Source organism: Rattus norvegicus, chromosome 4, assembly GCF_021556685.1.
Source record: "Rattus norvegicus strain SHRSP/BbbUtx chromosome 4, alternate assembly SHRSP_T2T, whole genome shotgun sequence".
NCBI lineage: Eukaryota > Metazoa > Chordata > Mammalia > Rodentia > Muridae > Rattus > Rattus norvegicus.
Window position 1 is genome coordinate 137,621,540 of NC_141537.1, and position 19,156 is coordinate 137,640,695.

The following is a 19,156-nucleotide window of genomic DNA, read 5'->3' on the forward strand; positions in this document are numbered from 1 at the left end:
GCAGGTATCCAATTTGAATGTCAACGAGTCTGGTTTCTCTGTAATTGGCCTAATTATAGAGGAAAGGATTTGTAATGTGGAATATATATTCATATGAACACCCAAAGGTTATTAGCTCCTTTCCCTGAATAATTAGTTATTGCAGAACCTTTACAACCTGAGCAAATTTAAGGAAGAATAATGTTGTAATAAACAAGTTGTTCTCAAGTTATTAGCTGGCATCTGTGGGACTGCTGTTGTTATTCTCTCTCTCTCTCTCTCTCTCTCTCTCTCTCTCTCTCTCTCTCTCTCTCCAGTTGTAAATGGAATACAATTAGAACAGGATGGACTAGCAAGAAACTCATTACCCACTCTTCTTAGAAATGATATTGATCAGAAAGAACACAACTTCCAATGAGGATGTGGATGCTTGTGGCAGTTACTAAAGTGATGATTGACATGCACTGGATAACACCCGAATTTGAGTCATTATGTGCGATGTAGTGACAATGGTTTACTCCATTTATTAGGCAAAAAGAAAATCAATGCAATTTTTAAATTGAGAACAACTTTGGGTCATTAAGTCTAAGATGGGTGTTGATGCTTAAATAGTGGCTTGTGGAGGCTTCAGGATCTCAGAAATGCATTGAAATGATGTGTGAGATCCAAATGTTTTGAAAGACATAGTCTAGTTCCTCCCCTTTGTACGGCCATTGTCTTCTGTACCGATTCTTTGACATATGCACTAGAACAATTTCTGTTTCCCTAACATGAAAGATGGCATAATCACTGGTCTCTCCAACACAGGTGTATTTCATGGACATGTACTTTTACCCCCAAACCAAAACAGTTTTAACTCAGTTTTACATTAACTCAGTTCTCTACCTCTAAACAACACTGAATGCACTGTAAAATAGACATAAAATAATTCTGCTGTAATAAGTGAAAAGATTTTCTTATTTCTTCATTATATCATTGTTTCGGCACACACACTATCTTTACTTGAAAACATGATGGACAGACAAATTATGGTTGGCCAGGTGGTGATACGCAGATATTTTTTTAGAATGAACCAAATCTTTCTGAAACTTCAAGATAACTGGCACTATCAATGATAACTGTCAATGACCAAATTTGAGTGTTCAAGCAAAAACTAGTCGTATACAAAACTTGTATCATTTCATTACCGTATGCCTGAACGAAAATGCTTACAAACATTGGTGATTTTCGCAATTAGATCAGTGCTGGTGTTAAGTAGAGGGAAATTTGATGTTGCAAAAATGTACAAACATTTGTCATATCCACATAGCTCAAAACCCATATATTTCTAAAGACCACTGTGGAGTGATCCAAAAATCATATACAGGTTAAAATTAGCTAAAATTGGACAATGTAGAAGAAACATATAAGCCAGGTTTTAGATTTTATATTGTAACAGTTGCTTAAGAAAAAACAATAATATGAATCATCTTGATTGGAATGTATAATTTTCCATTCTTTTTAATTAGATATTTATGGGAAACAGGATTAGTGTTGGGGTTAGAGTTAGGGATAGTGTCATAATAATGTAACTCTTCCCGTGGTGTTTAGTGTTTATTATAAGGTGTTACTCATCTTAACATATTATGGGATTGAGTTTAAAGGATTTTTAAGTAAATATATTCGGTTTTAACTTTTGATGTTTTTAACACCATTACTTATAGCCAAGTTGAACAGGAGCACTTTGGGTGGCTTGCAATTTTTAGGAAGGCAAAGAAGTCCTGACTTGGCCAGTGTCACAGGCTTGCAAGTCCTGTCTGTACCTTTGTATTTGAGTTGTACTCAGTAATCACTTCCTTGTCTACACCCTGCATCTCACAGAACACTATGCCAAAGTCAGTTCCTACTACCGACTGATTTGTATTTCCTTCCGAACCAATAATATAAATGAACAGTTGTCAGAGCTGGAGTGAAGAATGACTCAGCTTTTACATGAGTTAGTGCTCTCCTGCAGTGTAGCACTGTGTGCATCAGTGTCTCAGTGTCATCAGCATCGGGTATTTTGTGTACCCTTATTATTAGTTGATTTTTAGAAGGAGGAATAACTGTAAGCAGAGAACAGATAAAAAGGAATTCATATATGTCAAATACTTAGGAAGACTGTAGAAAAGCTTTTCTCAAAATAAAACAATAAATAAATGAAATAAAAAATCTTTTGCAATAAATATGGATTTTTCAGCAGTTTTAAAGAGCCATTAATCCTATTCGGCTATGAGAACCATTATAATAATGCAATGGTTGTGTAATGATTTTAGCATTTATTCTCACAGTCAGTTCCATTATATCCATATCTGCAAATTAATCATATACTGATAATCCAATAATCAAAAAGTCTGTAATGCGAAGGCTATTTAGCGAAACATATTTAGTGGAAAGAGAACGGAAAACAAACATGCCCTGTAATAGAAGAACTATCAAAAAAGACATAGGATATCATTTGGGTGAGTGATGTTAATTAGTTTATTATAATATTTAAATAGAAACAAGCAGAGTGACAAAGATAAATTTCCAAGTGACAGAAATGTGTCAGAAAGAGTACACATGCCAGCATAAATGCAATGCCAATCATTTTTGAAATGCTTTAAAATTTCCATAAGATGTTTTTCTTCCGTGTTAAAAAATTGTCACATATTTCTAGGGTTAATTGAAAGTCATAATGGAAGCAATATAAAGTGCTGGTAGGGAGTGTTTTCTCTAGATGTAAAAACATGTTACAGAGAAGAAGGCAAATTCTTAGATTAGTCTTCTACTTCCTTTATTAATTCTCCTTCTCATTACTATGGTAGAGTACTTTGAAAAAAAGCACCAATGTGAGGGAGGGTTTTTTTCTTGTTCATGATTTGATTAAATAGACTCTACTGTGGCAGGGAAGGCAGTGAGAGGATGATGTAGTTGGTCAATAGTCAGTGTCAGTCCATAGTCAGGAAGCAGAAAGGGATGAATGTGTTTCCTCAATCCAGGTCTGCAGTGCCTTGGATAGCATTGTTCACTTCATATTCTGGATGGCTCTCCTTTTCTCAGTTAAGACTTTATGGAAACACCCAGAAAGATGCTCTCCATCATATGTCTTTTAGGTGACCCTAAATGCAGCCAAGTTGACATTGAAGATAAACCATCACACTTACCAACGTAGAAAACACATGTTGCTTTCGATTATTTAATCTCGTCTCATGTTTGAAAACCTCATTATTCAAGTATACTGTTTTGACATTCAGTTCACCAGGTTCCAACAATGGTAAAGCAGTCATATGTGCAAGTGGCCTTTCCCTTTGATGAGTATTTTCAAATTGAATGTGAAGCAAAAGGAAACCCTGAACCAAAGTAAGTGCATATTTAGTTAATATGTATTGGATAGAACTTTATAATATGCTCTTTTAATGCTACCTAATGTATCATTAGGTCAAATACAAATCTCCATGTGACTGAAGCCCGGTTTTCTAAGTAAATACTATTTCAGTCTACAGAATTAAAATGTATTTATTTCATACATGTTACAAAAGTATATTTACATTATTATGAATGAAACTATTCATACTTGGGTAGAACTTAAGTTTTTGCTCAAATATAATTCTAAAGTATTTTTTCAAAAGCTATAACCACTTTTTAAATATACTAATGTATTCTCATTATTTATGAAGAATTTCTCGGTATGGAATAATGGAAAACAAATTTATCAAAGAGTAAATTCATAGAGTTTCTTACCATTATTTATAAAAGGAAAAGCATTGAAATGGGGAAAATAACATAACAAAATGACAGATAATCAAAATTATTTAAATGGTATTGTAATACTGACAATTTTATACTGGAAATATATATTTAACATAATTTCTAATATGTCATACAGTGGAAAAAGATAAAAATACAGATAAAAGTTGATTAATGGAATTCACTTGTGTGTGTGTGTGTGTGTGTATCTGTCTGTCTGTCTGTCTTTGGAGTGTTTGTGTGTTTTCTACATACAGACATACACACAGAGTAGCATCTTCTATCTTTACTTCATGTGCTAAAAAGTAGTAATTATCCAGAACTATATCTCTAATAGGAAACGTTTTTAACATAACTTCAATTTAAAAGAGAATTTAACTGCTTCCATTCCTTCTCCTGCTTTTCATTTATTTTCCTTGCTTGAAAGATTGCTTAAATATGTTTTATACACCATTAAAATCTTTTGTGTATATTTAAAACTTATGAATTGTCTTGATTTTATCATTCCTGCATTTTTCATTAAAAACTTTTAAAAATAAGAACTGTCACTAACACTTAAGGTCAACTTTATCATCTAGATTTTCATGGACCAAGGATGATAAGCCTTTTGATCTCTCTGACCCTCGGATAATTGCATTTAACAACTCAGGCACATTCAGGATCCCAAATGAGGGCCACATCTCTCATTTTCAAGGAAAATACCGCTGTTTTGCATCTAACAGACTAGGAACTGCAATATCAGAAGAAATAGAGTTCATAGTTCCAGGTAAGTGTTCATGTAGAGATTGCATTGATGGTTTGTCTAGTGAGGTGTTAAGTGGCCAAAACAGCATCTAAAGAAATAAATCAGTGAATTCAATTGGTGTATATATCATTTATTAAAAAATTCTTATCAGACCCTTGATATTAACAGTGTAGATTTTGTGAGAAAGCAGAATAATCTTGCTATGCTTCAGTAACCTTCTACCTAACCTGGGAATAGTAATTAGTTTCCATAGAGGATGATGGTTAAGTCTATGATTAGATAACCTTAGCTCAGTTTCAGTAGCAAATAATCTCGAAGCCTCTACATCAACACAAAGACACTCTTTAATAATGCAGTTTAGTCCAGTTCTGCCAGCTTTTCAGGATCTATATTCTTCATGTAGCTTTCTTCTGGCTCCCAAATGATAAAATATGCTACTTCAATCAAAGAGCATAAGAATTAAGCATAGATAGTTGTTCATAGCCTTTTACATGCTTTGAGGAAAATTGAGGACAATTTCTTCAGCTACTGTCACACGGAGATAGGCTAGCTGGATAATTCCAGTTAAACAGTCATTTCCCTGTAGGAGGGTAGAACCAGCCACTGGCAGTGTAGACAATAAATAAAAGTCATGACACACTACAAACCCTTTGCAGTTAAGACTGTCATTTTCTAATATAATCACCGATTTCTGATTATGGAAGCATTAACATACTCTATCTATGTGCCTGAAATATCCAGTCATTTGTTTTACCTGATCTATGATTTCTAACTGCACACGATTCTAATCCAAAGTTTTACATGTTAAATTCTTATATGGAAAAATATCAGTCAGCCCCCATTGGACAAGTTTTTTATTAAAATCTATCTTTGAAAAACAGTGTATTTCTAACTCACAGGTCAAATAAGAAATGTTAGAGACAATAGTGAAAATATGATTTGAAAAATTTACCTGATCAGATATGCTTGCTCCCATGAAAGCATTATTGAGAGGAATATTCACCATCTTATAAGCCAATATGAGAAGAATGAACAATAATGATAGAGACTTGTCATGTAACATAACCTTAGGATGAAAATTTATGAGATCAGGTAATAAATTATAGAAGGTTGTGATTATATCACAGTTCAGAATCTTTAGGATATATATATATACATATACATATACATATATATATATATATATATATATATAAAACCTTTACTGTGAGACTCATACATCTCACTATAGAGGAAATTAGATATTGCCTAGTTGTAGAAGATGGCCAGTTCCAGTTCCGTATCCCCCATTAGTAGGAGAGTTTACACTCTCCTATACCCCAGAGAGTTTTCACTGCAGTGAGTTTCTACATTGTCCCACACAAGAGCCCCCAACTCTAGGCATCTCTCCCAGTACACTCTCCCTAAATCTTTCTCAACCCTGTCCACACCTGATACCTCCTATTCCCATCTCCACCCACCCCAAGTTCACCTGTAAAATTTTTTACTCAGAGAGATGCGTGCATCCTCCCTTGTTACTTAGTGTAGTATCTCTGTGGCATCCAGAGGGAGCCCACACCTGACACTGCCTGGATGATTTGGAACCAGAGACAGGACAGCCTGGAGACTCGGGATAGAATCAAACACAACTGGCAAAAAATTAAAGTGTCAATGATTATCCACTGGCTGATGGGAACAGATGCAGAGACCCACAGTCAATCACTAGGCAGAGCAGAAGAAAGAGACAAAGAATTGTGGGAGCTGGTGAGGGTAAGATCACCAGGGGAACATGGACGACTCTCAGAATCAACTAAACAGGGTTCATAGAAGCTTACAAAAACCAAAGCAACAAAAAAGGGACCCTATATGGGTCTTACTAGGTCCTCTGCATATACCTTATGGTTGTAACCTTGGTATTCTTGGGAGACTTGAACAATGAATGAGAGAGAAAGGTGTCTCTGACTCTTTTGCATGACCTTGGAACCCCTTTTCATCTACTAGCCAGCAGTGATGTATTTGTGTTCAGTTTTAACACATCTTGTAAAGCCGTGTTCGCATGTTCGGCGTGCTGTTATTTTTCCCTAAAGGGAAACAGAGGAGTTAAAATGGGGAGGTGTTGTGGGAGGAGTCGGGGGGAAATTGAGGTTAGAATGTAATGTATGAGAGAAGAATAAATAAGAGAGAAGGGGAGGAGGGGGAAGGGAGGTTGAAAAAGAAAAGGAAAACAGGGCCTGAAGAGATGGCTCAGTCAGTAAAGTGCTTGTCATGCAAGCATTAGAACTTATATTTGAGCCCTAGCATGTAGAAAGCTTCCATCACAGTAGCATATGCCTATGATATCAATGATATATCTAGTAAGGAAAGACAGACAGACCCCTGGACCTCACAGGCCAGCCACTCTAGTTCAGTGAGTTAGCCTGTCTCAAAAGATAGGGTGGAGAAATACAGAAGAAGGAGCTCAATAATTTTAGCTTGTGAGTGCACACACACTCACATTTTTTAACATAAACATTTTTTAAACTATCTAGATAAACAGAGACTGAATAATCAATTTTTGTTCGTTAGAAGATTCAACAGAGTTTAGAAGTCTATTTATCCTTAACTGACACTAAGTTATTTTACACAGAATTCCTATTTGCCTGTTCGTTTACAGTGTATGACCAGATGAACGAACGATAAAGATACAGACTACAAAGTACAATTTGAAAATTCTAAAAGTTGAAATTATAGAGACTTGGCTTGTCTGATTTCAATCCTCAATAAAACCATGAACAATTAGGTCAGTGTGTGGTTCTGCATGGGGTTAGACAAGTTGAATTGACTGTATGGAAGTTTGATAAACCCAGAGACAAACCCTGCTTACACAAGTGAAAACAGTGAAGGAGAAGCTGAGTTTCTCCAACTCAGTCTTTCCCCACTCCTCCATTGCTCCTGATTCTCCTCCTTCTTTCTCTCCTTTATCTTTATCCTTTGCCCTCTCTCCCTCCTTCATCCCCCTTCTCTTTCTCTCCCTCCATTCCTTTCTCCCCTCCTCATGTCCTCTCCCTCCTTCCCCCTCTTCCTCCCGTCCCCACTGCAGCACTGGCTTCTCTGAAACACTTCCTAAAGGACCTACACTGTCTTCCATCCGACATTGTACCTCATCACAGTGTAGCTTAATTCATTCTGTATGATCTATGTGCATTCATAACTTAACCATTATGGGGAAAATATCCTAATGTTTTCTGAAATAAATATTTTGGAAATTAAGAGGAAATGTGTTTATTAATTTAATCAGTAGCTTTTATTCAGTTTAGGACAATGAAACTAAGGCTTTAAATTACTCCAATTTTAAAAGAGAAAATAAAATGAACTGGTTTAGTGGAGGTAAGAATCCATTCTGGGACTGGATCTGAATTTCCAGCTTCATTCCTTTGATAAGCATATGGGATGGAATTCCTTCTTTGCTTCCTTCCTTCCTTCCTTCCTTCCTTCCTTCCTTCCTTCCTTCCTTCCTTCCTTCCTTCCTTCCATTCTGCCCTCCCTCCTTCCCTCCCTCCCTCCCCTCCCTTCTTGTCTGCCCTCTTCTTTTCTTCATCCGTTTTCATCAGTGTTAACTTCAGTTCAGAGTTCTCCGTTGCTGTTCAACTCACTAAGTTTACAAGTGGAGAAAACGCAACAGTGTAACAACCAAAGAGAAGGGTGTAAGAGTCTCTCTTTAATGCCCTCTTTCCTGTTGCAGTTTCAAAGTAAGATATAGCTACAAGGAAGGCATATTTTATTCCTTTATCCTAGGTTGCTTCATCCCCATTTCCTTAAAGGTACAGCCACCTAAAATCTCACATTGCTATTTTATTTTCTTGGCCAGGTATATGCCCTTTGCTTGCCTAATAGGTATTATTTTGGGGCACCAGCATCTGTGTGGTTCCTTTATATACATTTATTTATTTGCACACAGTTATCTTGAATGTACATGGCAAATCTAACAAGTCACTTACAATGGAACAGACTGTTGTGAAAACTTGGCTTTCAAATCACAGGGAGAGAGAGTTTGTTTTAGGGCCAGTTATGACTGGCAGTACCTTGACAACACAGATCCAGGTTGCCCAAATTCTGCATTGTAGTCTGCCAAAAAGCTCATGACATTTTTATAACAATGGAACAAAGAAAGTCATAAATCAAAACATATTTTAAATATGGTAGGCATTTCAGACAAGTAGGTTAAAGATCAGTGAGGAAAGCTCGGGTACAAGCATCAGATGCTGTCTGATGACATTCACAGCCTTTGATTTGAAGAAAGATAAGGATCTTTTTGCAAAACTTACAAGAATTTTCCTGATAGTCACAAAGGTGCTAGAGGAAACACAGAGTTGAGGATAAAGTAATGAAGCTCTGGACTTGCAGCATTCCCCTCTCCAAAGTCACTGAAGTTCTAGTGAGCCAAAGCACTTTAACATAAGTTTAACTTTTATGAGGGGAGGTTTCAGTATGTAATATAAATAAATTATCACATAATCATGTAGAAAATCGGGAATATTAAGAGTCATAAAAGAAAATATTATAGAAACACATACGGTATGATTTTAATTCAGTTTAAAGTTGGTAAACTCAAATGTGACATTAATGAAGAATATAATTTTACTCAGGAAACTTTTAAGGAAAAATGAGAAAATACTAAACACTAATGGGGTGGGATGGGGTATGAGCAGGGGTAAGCATCAGGTGGAAGATGGTAATGTTCTTGTTGGAGTGGACAATGTGTAAAGGATTCCCACTGTGTGTCTGTCTTCCTTTGTATTATCTAAGTTAATTTCTCTAATGATCTCCTTATATATTCCAAACAAATCCATGTGTCATGGTAATCTTGCTGAAGAGGCTCCTGGATTGAGATGATCTAGTAAAAGTAATGGGCAGAGCGGTGTCATGTATACTTTGGAACTGCATTTAGGCGTTAAAAATCTAAAATGACATTCAGCTAGAAATGTCTATAAATTTTGGATCAGAAAGTACTGCCAAGAACATTGTGCCTGAGCATCATGGAAACAACTAATATATGTCAGTCTCTAATGTTGGCTTCTGCTCCAATGGATCCAGTAAATCTCAGAAAGAATATATGTGAAATTAAAATCTATATTTACATCTTTCCAAATATATACTGATTCTTCTCTGCCTGAGGATTGCTATGAATGTATTTTCATATATCTATGTTGCTATTATACATATTTTAACTGAAATGAGATTAGATATATAGGATGAAAGGGAGATTAAATGTACATTGTAAAAGACAAGGTGCTGGGTGATCCTTAACCTGAATTCAAGTGGTTGCTATGGAGACTAAAGACAAGGCAGTAGCTAGACCTACTGCGGAGAAAGAAGTGGGACAGTTGCATAGAAGATACAGCAATTAACAGGTTTTAAAAATATTTTCTCTCATTACCTAAGTGATATCAGTGAAATAGTGATTATATGAGGATAATTTATGCCAGAATATGGCAGTGTTGGCAGTTAAGAGATGGTGGGTCAAAGATCAGGGCTTTAATGGAGGTAATTGTGATCTTTCTCTGCTGCTGTAGAAATGAATAAAATGAATTCGATTCCTTACACATTGTTTCCAGGCTGTCCTGAAAATACTTCATCAGCCAACTTCCTTTCCAGCCCTTTGGAGATCATGAGTAAGACCATATCACAAACCATCTTTTAACATTGGATTTTCTCAAACTCTAGGGAATTGGTTATATTTTTATATTGAAAGAAAAGTGATGATTCCAGTTTTAGAGTTTTTATCTCTTAGTTATCAAATCTTTATCTAGTATAATGAAGATTTTTTTTATTTCCAATGTTCAGTTTTCTATTTTTATAATATCCTAGTTGAGTTAGGTAGGGAAAGGATAAGAGAAACGGCCCAACAGATAGATTGATTACATCCATTGTAAATGCATGACAAATCCAAAACCTAAAAGGGATGTCTATGGCATAGGGTTTTGGTCAGTGGATTAGTCACTAACTCATTATTAGGCTCCCATCCTGTGCTAGACATTTTCCTAGTGTACTCCTCAGCTGTCCAGCACTGTAACAAAGCCCTTGATATAATCAGTTTATGAAGGGAAAAAGGTTAATTTGATTCACAGTTTTCTACTGCCCAGGCCATGATGAGTTGTAACTATTGCTTTGGGCTAGCATTATGGAAACCATTGTGATGAGAGCACGGGGGAGAGTAAAATCAGCCTACCTTGTGATCTAGGGAGCCAGGATCAAGAACCACAGTTCTACATTTCTCTTTAAGATCACATTCCCAGTAACCTGAAGACTAAACATTAAGCTTCACCTGTCAGAAGTTCTAGCATCTCCCAACAGAGGCCATGAAGACATAGCATTGAACACCGAGGCATTCGGGGATCCTTCCTCAAGCCTCAGCATTAGTGACTGGGGATAACATAACAAACAAAACAAGAATGGCTAGCTATATCTTCTGACTGTGATTAGGGTGTCTGTGTAGATAGAAAGTCTTTCCCTTTACTTTTTCACCATTGAAATTTAAATTGATAATATAAATGCCTATACTTTGGCTCTCTAATAGAAATAATCCTTCAGGTTGTTGATCAACTTTCTCCATGTGTGTTCCTGATCTGTCATTGCCTATACTTAATTTCTGCTCTAATTTTTTGAGTTTTTAAGATATTATTACATATGTTTTAGATATTTTAAATATAAAATAATAACCTAATATAATAATTCCAATATTCTCCAATTTATTCCAGTGAACCCCCTAGACCAGTGGTTCTCAATCTTCCTAACACTTTGACACATTAATACAATTCTTCGTGTTGTGGTGATCCCCAACCATAAAATTATTTTTGTTGCTACTTCATAACTATAATTTTGCTATTATTATGAATCATGACATGAATATCTGATAGGTAGGCTATCTGATATGTGGCCCCTGTGGGGTTCATGACACATAGGTTGAGAACTACTACTTCAGACAGAAATTTTTTATTGTCAGTTATTTTCTCTGTTAAGTAAGAAGAGGTTCTTTTTCCCCTCTGAACACTGAGAGAATGAAAGTGATATTTTTCAAACCTTGCTGGCAGCACCTGAAGTTGTAAGGCTCCAACAGATTATCCATTTGTAGGTTAGCTGTATTTTGAATCAAATGGGTAAGTTAGTGTTCAACATATCTGATATGGACTTTCCTGACTTCAAGAACCCCATCATGAACTCACATTATTAAGTAAGTACTATATATTGGTCCACTGTGCCAAACAGTGGACACAAAGAAGTCCTTTCAGAGAATCATGAAGAGGAGCAAATTGTCAAGTCTATCACTTGATTGTGCAAATAGATCAGCAGCGTCATTACATACATAGAAGGTTGATTTCATCTAGACGATGATAATAAGATTTCTAGACGTGTTTGAAGCTCGACTTAAGTAGACAGTGATGAGTGGGTGTGTTCTGATCCCTTTACAGGAAGACTACTAAGAGTCAAGTCTACTCCAGATGACTGAGTTTTGTGATTATGGAGGACTCCTTGGAATGTAAGACCAAGAAAAAGGAGTGGAATTGTCTAACATAAGCATGAGCTACTGATTAAGACTAATCATAGTGTATCTTTCTTTGATAAATAATGCCATAGTCATCACCAGTGAATCAAAATCAGTCAATTACTTTCAGGGTTGTTCTCAAATAGTCATTTCTTTGTGAGTTCCAATTGTTTCCATGATTGCTATTGTGTTGTGAAATTTAATTTAACATTGTACTCATTAGTTTTCTTCATAAACTTGAGAGAACCTAGAATCATCAAGAAAGAAAGAACTTCAACTGAGTAAGTGCCCAGGTCATATTGGCCTGTGGCCATGTTTCCGAGATATTGTTTTGAATGATGATCGATGCAGGGAGGTGTAGTCTATTGTAGGCAGCACCACAGCTAGGCAGGTCTAGGCTATAAAAGAAAGCCAGCGGAGCATGAGCCAAAGATAAGCCAATCAGCAGCATCCCTCCTCAATGTCTACTTCAGTTCATGTTTGACTTCCTGTTCTCACTTCTCTCAATAATGGATTGTGACCTGAATGTATAAGCCCAATAAACTCTCTATTCCCCAAATTGGTTTAATTCGTGTTTTCGTGCGAATTAAAGCAAAAGAGAACATCTATTATAAGTGTAAAAATGTTCTTGTTCTTCCATAGAGAAGACTAGAAGCTTCAAGGTCAGCAAATAATAATGGCACAATCCCGGTTAATTAAGTTCTTCTCTAATAATCCTCTGAGACCTTAAATTAGGAAATAGATAAGCTTCCCTGTTTCCTGATACTCGTTTCATTGGTTACAAATTCTTCTGAAGATTTACAATGTGTGTTTAAGGGCTTGGTAGACTTGTAATTTTTATTTCTTTTATATTATGGATAGACTAGATGTCCACTGAACTAACTACATGTTTACAGTTTGGGAAATGGGATTTCATAATGTAGACTTAATTAATGTAAGGAAGCTAGTTCTTCACTGGTTGTATTATCTGTCTGAATCATTACACTTGTGTACATGCTTTGAGGGAGCAAATTTCCAACTAATGATTCATATATCTTATTAATTTTCTACTTTCAAGCAAGCTGGGTACCCATGTTAAGCACTGCGTTCTTTGCATATTAGATAGATCTTATACCCCTCATCTTTCCAATGTGTGCTTCTCTTCCCATGTTTTCTTTTGGCTCTGAGTGTCAACATTCATCTAAGTCCAAGCACACTGCTAACTTTCCACACTGGTACACTGGTTCTCTGTCTGGCAATAAATAACTGAATTTGGAGGTGTGAGTACGTAACACGTATATTAATTTTGCATATGGGTAAGGAGTACTTCCTATCAATCAATGCCAGGGCATTAGCTGGCATATTATTTTATCCTTGGCATGCTAACAGTGAAGGTATTAAACCACCTTCCTCTCTGTGTAGGAATGCCATGATACCTGTAGAAAAAATGCATGATTCAAGGATGACTACAATTTATACATCCAGCCAATGTCAACAAATAAAATATCACATAAATGCAATGACCCAGAGGGAACCACCAATGGCTGAAAGGATAAAAACATTGAAGCTGCACTGCTGCTGCTGCGGTCCTGTAACAGTTCACTTCCCCTGCAATGCTCAGCTTGGAAAAGTCCTTAAACTTATACAAAAATCAATTCATTGTAAACAGCTGGAACCTGGCTACAATAAAAAGCCAGTAAATTTGCCCTGAAGCCTGAGGGTGGGACAGGGGCCGAAGGGATACATGATAAATACAGAGAAAATGGACAGAAGTTCTCAATATAAATTTTGTAGAGACTGACCCAGATGTGTAAAATTGAGATTAAAAAGAAAGAGACTTCTCTTTTCAAAAGATATAGTAATCTCTTATGAATCATCCTGAATCAGAACTTGTGTGATTCCACAGGGCAAGTTTGAAAATTTCTCAGAAGAAATGGATGGCAGCTATATAATGTTAAGGCAGAATACATTTTGAATATTCATATATGTAAATTTTTATATGAATTTGAAACGCTGGTGTTGCCTCCCACTCCTTGCAGTTCTGACTTGCATTCTTCCCATACTTGCTCCTTGGGGAACTGATTCCTGTGTGAGGAGGAGACAACAGAATGAAATATTGGCAACCTCCCTTTCCACTACTGTTTCCACTTCATTTAAAATTATACCTAATGGAGTGATCCCAAGGTGGAAGTTCTCTTTGCAACTTAGAGTGATCAAATATGTTCTTCATTGTCTGTTTCCCATTGGGTTGTGTGTTACTGGATATATTTATTTGTTTGTTCAGTATAGCTAGTAACCTGAATAGGGTATTTGCCAATCATATTCACTGAGTTAGCAATAAAACCAGAGAAAGGAAACATTAAACTAACATAAGGAATCACAGTGTTTGGAGGAAGATCATTTCATGTCTGTGGGAACTAAACTGAACAAATCCTGTGGTTTGCACTGTACCTCAGAGAAACATTCATGGCACACAGGAGCAATATTTTGGTTCAGAAATATCTTTTAATGATTTACTTTGTGTGTGTGTGTGTGTGTGTGTGTGTGTTTGTGGCTGTGACTGTGGTTGTATCAAAGCCCAAGTACAGACATCAGAGAACAACTTCAGGAATCAGTCTTCTCCTTCAACCAGATGTGTTCCGGGGAATGAACTCAGGTTGTCAGGCTTAGCCAATGAACCAACTAATGTGTTCATGAAATATCTTGAAGTATACAAAAACTCATGCCAGATTTTTTTTTTGCTTTAATGAAAGCAGATTCTTTTCACATACAATGTATCCTGATTACAGTTTTCCATTCCTCTATTCCCCCTAGTTCCTCAATCTTCCCTCCTCTCCCAGATCCACAACCTTTCTCTCTTTTTAGAAAAAGACTAAAAAGAAAAGCAGACGGCTAATAGATAACAACCAAACATGACAAAATAAAGCACAACAAGATAAAGCAAAAGTTATCATATAAAATCTGGACACTGCAACACAACAGGTAGTAAGAGCATTCCTAGTGCAGGCACAAGGGACCTACTCGTTCTCACAGTGAAGACTGTCATAAAATCATAGGTATATTATACACAGAGAAGCAGGTGCAGAACTCTGTAGCCCCTGTCCTTCCTGCTGAAGTCTCTCTGATCGAATATGAACATTGATTCATTGATTCAGATGGCTTTGTTCTACTGAGATTCTCCTTATTCCCCCTGACCCATACACTTTTTTCTGCCTCCTCTTTCTTGGCTTTATTAATTTTGTTCAACCATGTTCTTGAGGATTGTGTTTTTTGTTTTTTGTTTTTTGGGTTTTGGGGTTTTTTTGTTGCTGTTGATGCTGCTGTTTTCTTTATTTCTTTAAGGGATTTATTCATTTATTCATTTCCTCCAGGATTGTTTTTCCCTGGCTTTCTTTAAGGAATTTATTTATTCATATCCACATTTTGTGTTTTCCTAGATTTCTTCAAGGGACTTACTAATTTTCTCTATAAGAATCTCTATCATGTAGTTCGTTTTAAGGTCTTTTACTTGTGTTTCAGCTTCGTTGGAATATCCAAGGCCTTCTGTGGCAGGATAGCTGGGCTCTACTGGAGACCTGTTGCTTCAGCTGGCTGTGATAGTGTTTTTATGCTGCTGTCTAGGCATGTAGGTTTAGAATGACTATAGGCTAGCTGATTTCTGAATTTGTCTTAGTTGGGTATGTATTTAGTTTCTTCTTTTCTGTTTCCTCCCTGGATTATCAGAGTACGATGGCATGTGTTGCCTGTTCTCTGGCCTGCTCAGGTGTTATATGCACAGGGAATGCCTGTTGGTGTTGGGGGTTGGGGTACTGGGTGGATTTGGAGAAGTAAGATCAGAGAAGAAGGTATTGTAATTCCTTGGGGATGGGATCAGAAAGAAATGGAAAGCCAAAGCCAGTAGCTTACTAAAGAGCTGGAGATGAAACTCTGGGACTGGATCTCAGGAGTAGTAGGAGATCATGGATCTGCCTTCAGCCTACGTGCTGCTCTGAGATGAGTGGCCCTTGGGTTAGCAGGGCATGCCTTCTGGAATTACAGTCTAAAACAAAGCAATGAGTTGGAGAGGAAGGCTGGAAGGAAATCTGTGGGATCCTGGGAGATGGGAAGAGGGAAGATGCAAGTAAGGGGATTGGAACTGGAGGAACAGAGGAAGGGGAGAAGATCCTCAGGCAGCTTCGTCATGCAAGATTCTTAATAGCATTTTCTTCTGTAGGGTTGATGTGAGAACAACACCATGGGATGCTCAGTTTCCTAGTTGCTTGTTTTTGTTTTTGTTTTTTTTTCTTTTCTAACAAGAGAAATGTCATTAATTATTAGTAACATAGAACATATTAAAGTTATGTCAAAAGTGAATGTTTTATGGTGATCGTTTTATCAGGTGTTCCAAAATTCCCAAAAGAAAAAATTGAACCCATTGATGTAGAAGAAGGGGATTCCATTGTCCTACCCTGCAACCCTCCCAAAGGCCACCCACCTTTACACATCTATTGGATGAATATTGGTAAGTAGTATTCTGCTCCATCAATCATGATCACTTTGATTCCATGAACTGTGTATATGACAGAGTGAAACCAATGAAAGCAATCATTCATATATGATTGATTATCCTGTAGAATCAAGTAGACTTCAAAATTATATACATTTGAGATTCTACTCTTATTCCTGTGTATAAACTGGAGTGTGTATGTGAAGGCACTGGAAGATCAACATGTCTCTTGACTTTGCAGTGTTTGAAGGGGAGGGGAGTAGTCATATGATGGATCATGACTGCAAAAACCCTGCCTTCTGCAGTCTTTACCTTTGGAACACAGGCTGGGCCAGAGTTGAAGTAACTTGAGTTGTATTGTTGGTTTAGTATTAACTGTTATAGTCTAATTCTTCCTGCTAAAAAAATGACCTACAATGTGTTCAGTGTTAGTCTCTGTGTTTACTCTTCTTGCTTTGGTGATTCCTAACATGAAGTTTCTTCTTGAAAAGCCTGTTCCATCACCTGTTTCTCCACTGCCCTCCGGGTGTTTTCTCATTGCACTACATAAGAAAATCATATTTGTGCAGCATCTAGAGGAGAGTGGGTGAAGTTGCTCTTGGCTGCAGACAAAATACAAAGTTTTCACTCATCCTAGAATTACATAGCTGCTCCCAGTGCAGGCTGATCGATGGTGCAGTCATCAATTTTGAGGAGCCCAGTTTCAATAAAAAAATCATCGATAGAAAATAAGAGTAGTAATTGGTATATGAACTGAACAGTTTTTAGATAAGCCAAAGCAAACCAAGAAACCAGTTGGTAAGAAGAGATGAACCAGACGGGCAGTCTGTCTGTGAGATACGCAGCCTCCCAAGGAGTTCATTGTATTTTGTTGGTGGTGGTGGGATTTTTTTTTTCTGTTTGGTTGCCCATGGCAGGAAGAGCAGACAGGGCGCATCACAGTACAAATCATATGAAAGATATAGAAATGTAATAATCTGATGCAGCACCATGAGAAGGAGCAGCCTATTTCAGTGACAAGTTATGCTTTTTTCCCCCTTGCAGAATTAGAACACATTGAACAAGATGAACGAGTGTACATGAGCCAGAAAGGAGATCTTTACTTTGCAAATGTGGAAGAAAAAGACAGTCGGAATGATTACTGCTGCTTCGCTGCATTTCCAAAATTAAGAACGATTGTACAAAAAATGCCAATGAAACTAACTGTGAACAGTTGTAAGTCCAAATAATTTATTCTTCCTTCAGTCATGCTGGATGCAAATCTGTGTATAATTTCATTCTTCTTTGTGAAGCCATTAAAAGCTGTTTGGTATTTTCCGTCATTGTTTCGCTTAACTCCAGAGACTTCATACAGATGATCTAGACATCTGCAGCTGCAGATCCACAGTAGCTCTGTCTCTGGCAGCCAGAAAATCAAATCTCAATTCACAGTACAAATGTGTTTCATTTCATGTCTGCGGGATCTACTCATTTTCGGTGAGCCTAAAGCTCATCTTGGGCATGAGCTCACCGTGACCTTGGATAAATCAGCAGGCTGAAAATGAAAGAGACAAAAATTGAGTCAAAAGATAATCACCATTTATATTCTTTTTTTTTAAATCACATCGAGCTTTTTCTTTGTCCTTCTCAAATTGGCAAAGTTATCTGAATTGATTTTCTGTTTCCTAGTTGATGCTGTAAATGAATGTCTGGGTTCCCAAAAGGGAAGGAGTAATTAGTGAGAGATGAAGTGGTAAGATTCAAAGTCAAAGGATAATCCCAGCAGCTCCCAGGCTGCGTAATTGACACTGGTAGAATAGAAGGTTGGCATGACCATTTCATTGTTGAATTTGTTCCATTGTTTTGTGTGCATATGATGTTTGGGGTCTACTTTATGAAGCCTTTCAGTAGACTGAAATCGTGTATTCACTTGCCTTTTCACTATATATATATATATATATATATATATATATATATACATATATATATGTATGTATATATATATATTGGGCATGGCTGTACTTCATTTTGTAATTTTTCCAAAAATACATGGGTTTTCATACTTTATTGATGTCAGCATCTACCATTATGTTTGTATTAGTTTCTTCCATCTTTTTTATTTCAGTAAAGCATGCTAATGATTCAAGTTCATCCACAGAAATTAGTAACCAGGGTAAGTTGGCCACATGTAGAATTTGGGCATATAGTTTTACTTTTAGTCAATCATAGTCATCTCATTTTATAATTACTAGAGTAATTATTGGAAAGAATGCCAGTGTTTCTGTCAAGTAACACTTTAGCACAGAAAGTTTTATGATCTCCAGTCTTTAGAGTTTATGCAAAGGGATATGTGGATGTTTATATGTATGTGAATATATTTACGTGTATATGTGATCTTTAAATGTTATATACAATTATATCTCATTAATACATATATAAAAGTATATATATTTATTAAATATATAAAACATATATTTTTGTATATATTTTAATATATGAATATATTAATCATATACAATTATATTATATATAAATATAATATAACATATAAATAATATATGTTAATTATATACAAGCATATATAATTTTGTGTGTAGGGTTTTTATCATTTTATTGGATATTTTGTGTATTTATATTTCAAATGTTATCCCCTTTACCCCCTTTCCCATGTCCTCTCTGCCCTCCCCCTGCTTCTATGAGGAGCTCCCACTCTCATCCACCCACTCCCACCTCAACCCCC

At 36.5% G+C, this 19,156-nt stretch overlaps 1 protein-coding gene across 8 annotated transcripts in view; it reads left to right on the forward strand.

Moving 5' to 3' along the window:
* Positions 1–19,156, forward strand: part of Chl1 (cell adhesion molecule L1-like) — a 216,366-nt gene that overhangs the window by 133,792 nt on the left and 63,418 nt on the right. For 4 of the 8 annotated variants that reach the window (XM_087659529.1, XM_087659528.1, XM_087659531.1 and 1 more), the window contains exons 4-8: positions 3,234–3,339; positions 4,305–4,492; positions 16,330–16,452; positions 17,482–17,652; positions 18,542–18,589. In XM_087659529.1, the coding sequence (XP_087515655.1) occupies positions 3,234–3,339; positions 4,305–4,492; positions 16,330–16,452; positions 17,482–17,652; positions 18,542–18,589 (636 nt within the window). 8 annotated transcript variants of the gene reach the window in all.